The following is an 8,554-nucleotide window of genomic DNA, read 5'->3' as shown; positions in this document are numbered from 1 at the left end:
ATTATCATAAAAATTTAGGACCTAAAAAATTATACTCCCTCTGTTCTTTATTATTTGACGTTTTGAATTTTGGCACACTAGACATACGTAACGCTTTAGCTCATACTTGGTACATGTATAAGCTGGTTTACATAATTTTAATATTTTCAAATAATAAGTCATTTAGAATTAAATTATCATAAAAATTTAAGACCTCAAAAATTATACTCCCTCTGTTTTTTTATTATTTGACGTTTTGATTTTTGACACGCCTATTTAAGTGAGTTGACTTAGGGTCTGTTTGGGAGTGTTGTTAAAAATTGCTGTGCTGTCAGAAAAAGTGCTGGTAAAATAAGTGTTGTTGTAGAAATCAGATAACTGTTTGGTAATTTTTTGATATTTACTTATTTTGAGTTATAATATAAAAAAAATAATGATTTTGGTGAGGTTTTATAATGAAATTTATAACAGCATTCTGCAAAAGCTCGAAAGCAGCTTTTTCTAAAAGCATGGGAGGACCTGCTTTTTCTAACAGCAGCTTTTCAGCTAAAAACTGCTATTCGGGAAAACTGCTTTTAGATTTAACAAACAGTTTTTCACCTGCTTTTCAGCAAAAAGTTGCTGTTGCTATCTGCAACAGCAACCCCACACAGTACCTTAATAGTAAAACATTATTATTTTTGATTAGTTTTTTGTGGATTAAAATTTGATTATATAATTTTATTAAAATAATTTTAAAAAATAATATTTTTAACTAACATATCCAAAATGGTCAAAGATTAAAAGAGAGACGAAGTAGTACAATTCTTCTGCAAAACTCAAATGGATAAAATTCCGATCCCTAAACTTGTACGAAACGTCAAATTGTAATCACATATTCCCTCTGTCCCATTTAATTTTATACGTTTCTTTTTAACTGTTCGACACGTATTTCAATGTTCTTATAAAATATAGTTCCGTAACTTATTTTTGAGATTTTCTTTTTCTGTATAAAAATATACTGTAACATCTAAATTTTAATTCAGAAAAGAAAAATTTTAAAAATAAATTGCACAACTACACTTTGCAGGAGCATTAAAGTCCGTGCCGCGCCGCGTCCCCGTCCCCCAATGTATACACCTCAGGGGGACGGAGGGAGTAGTAGTATATTTAGATTTTAATAAATCACGACTTTCTCACAAGTCTTTATTACTTTATTATTTTCATGAAAGACTTAAAGAACAAACAACAAAATCTTGATTTTACTGCATTTGCTGTTGATCAATCTGAGCAGATCTACTGATGCAATTCCTGTGGGTAAAAAAACATTTCTAAACACATATACACACTCAGTTTTGTTGTATCTATCTTCATACATAGATACATAGAAAGATGAATATATTCAGATTAGCTGGAGATATGACCCATCTGGCCAGTGTTCTTGTTTTGCTTCTCAAGATCCACACTATTAAATCTTGTGCTGGTACTTTTTTTGACTACCCATTTGCTTATTTGCTTGAATGATTATAAAATGTTGATCTTTTTTGTGTTTTTGTATGTTTTGGTGGATTATTTATCATTTTCTTGTGATTTGGAGCATACCCTTTTGTTTGTGAATGATTCTAAAGTTTTGATCTTTTTGTGGTTTTGTATGTGTTGGTAAATTATTTATCATTTTCTTGTAATTTAGAGCATATTCTTTTGTTTGTTTGTGTTCAGGATGTTGGTTTGTTGAGATAGTGTTATTTTTTGAGTATTTACATTGTTATATATGTTGAATGAGCTTTTAATGTGGATCAGAAGGAGGTATATTGTGAATGTGTCCGAGGATTTGTTCTTGAGAGGTTAATATTTAAGTGAGCAATTGATGGTAGTAGTGTAGCTTGAATGGGGATATCGTATCATCGTAAAAATGTTCTCTTGGTAACTAGATGGGGAGGGTTTAAGCCTTAGAGCATCTCCAAGGGTAATATGTATAATGGTTGGCTATTTTCATTGGCTAAATTGATTATGTAATTTTTTTTCTAAGGGGTCAATGAATACTCCAATGGCATTATCTATATTCATGCTTATGTAAAATTATACCTAAAGGCTTTCTTGGATCGACAAATATAGCCAACTAAACATGGTTGGCTATATTTTTTCCTAAGGGGAGAGAGGGTTGTAGTTCTAAATTTTTTACATGATCTTTAAAAGTGACATATAGATGCCAAATAGACGCCACCTAGTTGATTTTAGCTAAGGATTTTTACCATTGGAGATGCTCTTATAGTGGACTAGCGTAAGGGCCTGCTGTTTGTCAAAAAGGTATATATATAAGACTGCAGTTTTGTGAAGTGGATAGTAAGTTTCAGTGGGTATATGGTATGAGTGATGAAGACTGTCAGCTGTTATGGTTTGATCATTGGCGACAAGGATTGATTTGATGGACTCTGTGGTATTTTGTTATTTGTATATACTATATACTAATAGAAATCAACAAAATAAGAATTGGAAATGGCATGTTTTGCAATATTAAAATTTTCAGAGGATATCTTGTAATTTTAGAAATATAAGAAGTTTTGAGTTTGAGAGGGAAGTTGTGCGGTTAACTGAATTGAGCCTTGATGATTAAATGATAATTAGTGTAAGCATTTATAGTTCTATATTAGTTTGCTCTCCCTTTTTTTTTAATAGTGCAAGTCATACTAGTTTAGTTCTACACTTTCATAACTGACCCACTCTCATGAAATTATGTGTTCTCCTGGGATCCTGGGGTGGAAGAATGTAGTAGATGTAATGCTGATAACAATTTATCTAGCATATGTATTATGGTCTTTACTAAAACTATTGTTTTACTGCTGATCAAACTTTACAATATAGGCTTTAGTGTGTAATATTGCCAATACTTCACATAATATGTATCAGATTTATCTTTATTGTTACTGTTATGTATGGTGTTGATCTTTCATTGTCGACTTCTTGATTTACACACAGGCGTTTCACTGAAGACTCAAGAGCTCTTGGCTCTTGTTTTCGCTACTCGCTACGTGGATCTATTTACTAATTATGTCTCGCTCTACAATAGTGTAATGAAGATAATCTTCCTAGGGAGCTCCTTCTCAATTGTTTGGTACATGAGGCGCCACAAGATTGTGCGCAGATCCTATGATAAAGACCAAGACACATTTCGCCACTACTTTCTTCTGCTGCCAGCTTTGATTTTGGCCCTAATTATACATGAAAAGTTCACTTTCAAAGAGGTAATATAATAATATGTTCCCCATAGCGCGGTTGAACTTCTGTGAGTTTGTTAGTGGAAGTTAATTATGCTCGAACTCAATTCTGAGTCTCTGCATGATCTCAACTATTTCTGTTTTGCATCTCGGAACAGGTATTGTGGACGTTTTCTATATTTTTGGAAGCTGTCGCCATACTTCCTCAGCTAGTGTTACTGCAAAGGACAAGAAATATTGACAATTTAACTGGGCAATATGTGTTTCTCCTTGGGTAAGCATTACAACTCTATATTAATTCTCATACAATAATAGTGAAACATAAGTTACACAGGTGCCTTACTCATGGTTAGTCTTAGTTTGTAAAGCTAATATATATTTGTGTGTACTTGGTAGAGTACTAATTGCTTTACACTCTAAAGGGTTCTGTTGTGTTCTGGCGAAATATTTCATATCACAGTTACGCGTTTATCTTATCTAATGGCTAATTTCTGCTGGCTTAAAAATATTTAAGCCTTAAACATTGAATTTCTTTAGGAATGGAGTTGAATTCATTACCTTGCAAAAACATATGATATGTGATGTAGGACAAAAATTAAAAAGTAGGCTTTATGGAATAATAACAATAAAAAGATTGGAGAGGGGTGTTAATTAATTGCAGAAGAACTACTGTTCCTAGGATTTCTCAACTGCAGGAGTGAGAAAAGTGCCTGAACTAGTTATAGAAGAATCTTTATTTCAATAATCAATGAATCCAAAAATAATTGTCCTTTATGTAGGATAGAAGGAGAACCCTACAACTGATCGTGATGGTAAGAAAACTACTCATAATCGATATTGATTTCGGCAATAGATGATATTAAATGAAACTTACTACTTTACTACAATAACCTAGAATGTTTCACTCATCTAATATAATTAAACTATAAATTAGATAGCAATTAACCTTATCTGAAATACCAACATTAAATAAATACAGATTAATCTTTTCATATCTTGCTTCGCATCTACATGTTTCTGTTTATAAGGTTCTTGCACTCCACATTTGGCCACCAGTCCTATATTACCCGATGAACTGAATCAACAACTAAGATATTGTTTGATAGTTTTAGCATTTGAGAAATTTCGGGTGTTTTCTCTGCACATTTACTGTTCTGGGATGACGAAAACTGACATGCTTATGTTTCCTAGCAAGACATAAATTTTGAGATGCAGGACATTAAACTTACAGTAAAGTAGTTTGACATTTTTAGCATGTTTAACACGACAGTGATAGCCTAACGAATGAAGAATATCATAAATATGAAATGTATACTGAGATTTTTAGTATGAATGATACAGTTTTGTGGAGTAGACGATTTGCTCATGGAATGATTAAAATCGAACCAGTGTACTCTTTTGTTATAAATCCAACACGGTGTTCATATGTGGAAATAGACCTATGTTTTGTTAATGTACTTGTGCACAATAGCTTTTGTGTTCTCATCTGGGATCGAGCTGCCGTGCTCTTACAGGTGTCATTCATTAACACTAACAAAGAGTTTAAGTGTGTTGAATACCGACTTAGCAAATATGTGTCCTCAATGCTATAATCAGTAGAAAGTTATTTACGTTATAAAGGGGTTGTTTTACTGTTGACACTTGACACATTCATTATGTATCAGTATCAAATAGAAATGAAATGTGGCAAGAGAATCTGTGAAGAGCCATAGATAGCCACAGTTGGACTTTGGATTGATTGTCTTGGTAACTTTACATTATAATATGTTTGTGATGATCGAACCATATAGATTAAACTTGTGCGCATGAATGAAAGTGTATATCATATTAAAGTAAATTTTTTGGATGAATTTATTTCATAATTACAGTGAATAATATTAGTTGAGCTAGACTTTAAAAAATTAAACTAAAATCTCAATTGTACAGCCATAGTTTAACTTCACTCTGATATACACCTTGATGCATGTCTGCAAAACTTATCTTTATGGTTGGTGTCAAAAATGAATGTGTTAATATGATCTATAGCGAAGCTTGGCTATGGCTTCCCACATATCCACTTCCCCTGTATATACATATCTTTTATGTTACTAAAAGTTTAAATTTAAAAAAACTTTTGCCTAAAGCATGTTCCAGGTAGTTTTGTTTGCTATCTTAAGTTTCAAATAGATTGTATAATAATTACTATCATAAATCAAGGAGAATACACTTTTATCGCTGGTCAGCGCTGGACGTACACGTTTCATATAATTTAGTAGGAACTAGGAAGTCAAACCCAAAACAAATGGCCTTGTTGTTAGCATATATACATATTATTTACGTCATTTTACTGCCCAAGTTATTATTTGTTTGTCAAATTGTGAAGCAGTAATTGACGTGTGTTTCTGCCTGTTTGCAGTGCATATAGAGCATTCTACATCCTGAATTGGGTATATCGCTACTTCACTGAACCACACTTTGTTCATTGGATAAGTATGTGCCTTACTTTCTTTGTTGCTAAGTTGACTTTATACTCCTTGTATCCCAGTCGTTTAATATCATTATGTGCAGTTTGTTTATACTTCTCTGGGCTGTATCTTATTTTCCTCAATAATATGAGAATGTTTGTATCTTTCAGCTTGGATAGCTGGGCTCGTTCAGACACTACTATATGCTGATTTCTTCTATTACTATTTCCAGAGGTAATAGATTTCTTCTTTTAAATGTGATAATATAAACTTTATGTAGAAACTCATCCTATTGCAATCGTTTGTAGCTGGAAGAACAATGCAAAGCTTCAGTTACCAGCATAAACTCCGACTAGTTCTTCTCTGCTGACCAACATTGTCGAAGAAGCATACACGAATATGCATGTGTTTAGTTGCAGGTCTCTGTCTAGCACTTTTATGTTGTTTCTTGTCAACTTTTGGTGCTCTTAGCAAGCCTGTAAACCATGTTTATTTTTGTTTACCCATTAACTTGGGTGGGGGGAGGTATAATACTAGAAAAGCTACCAAACGGACACTTATCATGACCAATGTTGTTTATTACAATCCATTTAGCTTGAAGTAGTTAATCTTTTGAAATTGCACTTGCATTTTGTTGTTTCTCGAAGAAATTAAAATATTTAGCTTTTTCTTCTGGGGTTGGTTGTTAATTGCATCCACAGGGTTCAAGCAGAACCGGATTTTTATAGATTATACGTTTCTTGAACTCGAACCTGACCTCTTATAAGAGGTTTAAACTATATTAGAAAATAATATTGAAGAAACAGAGCTCAGAGGCTCGTAACAAAACAATGCTGGTCTCAGATTGTCTGAAGCTAGAAATATGCTGAATCAAGAAAAAAGACATTGTACGGGTAATTGAAATCGGAGCAATTGAATGGATCAGTGATGTTGTAATTGAATTGAATTGTGGTTCTCTAGTTTCTTCATCAACTTGCTTGTGCTGCTCATCTCTATTCACTACTGTCTCGATGATCATCACTTTTTCGCCCTTCTCTTTGCTGCTTTGCATCTCTTACAAATATTTTACGCATTCTTGATCACTCCAGTAGTGCAGAATCCACTGTCATTGTTCACTTTCTATTGATCTTGACAAGATTCAGAAAATAGCAAGCAAAATATGGATTTTAAAAATAGTATGTTATTATTATTTCAAATTATTATAAATAAAAAATATTATTTTAATATGATAGACAGATATCGTAAAATTTTGCTGGTACAATTCAATGACTCTTGGAGACCGGAGTTTCTTTTTTTTTTTTTTTAAGCATATGATATTTCTTTTAAAATTATGATTTTTTTAAAACTAATAATTATATCTCTTTCGTAATTCGTAGATTTTAAATATTTTATTTCTGGGTCGCGCTCAAGAGAGAACCAATGCTTAAAATAAAATTATAGAACAACTAAGGTTCTGCTACTGCAAAACTCTATATTTTTCATAAATTTTCAGGATCTAAATTTAAATATATTTTTTTGCATCATCGTTTGTGTTCAAAAGTAATTTTAAAATATAATACATAAATAAGATATTTCATTTGAAGTTCTGTTGCAGAACCCTAACTAATACTCCCTCCGTCCCTCGTGGTTTTTTAAGTGCACTGTTTGCAAGCATTTTAAAACTCCTATAAAGTATAGTTTCATAACTTTTTTTATATTTTCATTTTTTGAATAAAAGTTTAAACATCAAACTTAAACTTTTATTCAGATTTTTGTTTTAAAAAAAATATATTATGGAACCTATACTTTAAATGAGTGTGAAAAAACGTGCCAAAAAGTAACGTAAGGAAATGGAGGGGACAGATAGAGTACTTTTTTTTTATTTGAAGTTCTGCTGCAGAACCCTGACTAATACTAGAAATAAAGTAATACTTCTAACGGTTATCTCTCTAATGGTTATCTCTCGAATTTTTTTTAAGATTCCTGCTTCTTAACTAATTAGAATTTCATAGACCTATCAAATTTCTTCTAAGATTCCAATTTTTTAACTATTTAAAATTATCTCTTTTATTTTAAATTTATATTTCTTAACAACTTAGAATTTCATTTTTTTTATGACTACTATTTTTAACTATTTTATTTATTTTCTCTCAAAAATTAGAAAATTTTAAAAAAATGAATGGGAGGTTTCCGGGGGCGCCACCTACCTTCCCGGTATCCTGCTTTAAAATCTAAGAGTATTCTTGGATTAATTTTTTTAAAAACATTTGATTTTATAATCACATAACCAAGTACAAATTGATTTAGGACCGTGCGCTAAGTGAGACTATTATTTTGGTGGGCCAAGTACACCGAGTAATGTATGTACCTGTATGGAAGACAATCCGGAAGACCATCCATATGATTTTGCCAAAGTACTCCAGCAACTGGTTTCGGAGGGAGCTATATTTGAGCATGCTCTTGCTACTACTGGACAATGGAATGTTGTTCAAATAATTCTAATTGATGACTTCTTTTGACATAAAAGAATAGTGGTTCTGGCAAAAAAAAGAAAAAAGAATAGTGGTTCTCAAATAAGCTATAATGATGTCTGTTCGCTTACTTTGAGTAGTAGTATAACATTGAGAAATATACTATATCTATAATGGGTCCTGTTCCCTGACAATTGATTGTCAGGGAACGTTTAGACAACACACTGTGCCCCAGCCGTTGGATCGTCGATCCAACGGCTGGGACAAAAGGAATTTTTTTTAAGTAAAAATCCGCGGACACTAGGTCACAGAGAGGTATCCGCTGAAAATAACAGCGGACAGAGGAGAATGATAAAAACAGACTAGTAGCAGGCATGAAAACTTTTATATACACTATACAATATTAACTTTATTTTATTTTCTAAACTTTATTTTATATACAATATAGAATATTAACTTTATTTTATATTCTAAACTTTATTTTATA

At 32.1% G+C, this 8,554-nt stretch overlaps 1 protein-coding gene across 1 annotated transcript; it reads left to right on the top strand.

Annotated features, from left to right (window-relative positions):
• The first annotated feature begins 1,155 nt into the window (after positions 1 to 1,155).
• LOC108193723 (ER lumen protein-retaining receptor) lies at positions 1,156 to 6,235 on the top strand. The gene is made up of 6 exons (XM_017360521.2): positions 1,156 to 1,441; positions 2,935 to 3,200; positions 3,332 to 3,447; positions 5,569 to 5,642; positions 5,788 to 5,851; positions 5,926 to 6,235. The coding sequence occupies exons 1-6, from the start codon at positions 1,351 to 1,353 to the stop codon at positions 5,960 to 5,962; spliced, it is 648 nt and encodes a 215-aa protein (XP_017216010.1). The 5' UTR covers positions 1,156 to 1,350; the 3' UTR covers positions 5,963 to 6,235.
• The last annotated feature ends 2,319 nt before the right edge of the window (positions 6,236 to 8,554 follow it).

Source organism: Daucus carota, chromosome 7 (assembly GCF_001625215.2).
Source record: "Daucus carota subsp. sativus chromosome 7, DH1 v3.0, whole genome shotgun sequence".
Classification (NCBI taxonomy): domain Eukaryota; kingdom Viridiplantae; phylum Streptophyta; class Magnoliopsida; order Apiales; family Apiaceae; genus Daucus; species Daucus carota.
The sequence above is the reverse complement of the archived record's forward strand: the minus strand, read 5'-3'. Positions and strand labels throughout refer to the sequence as shown.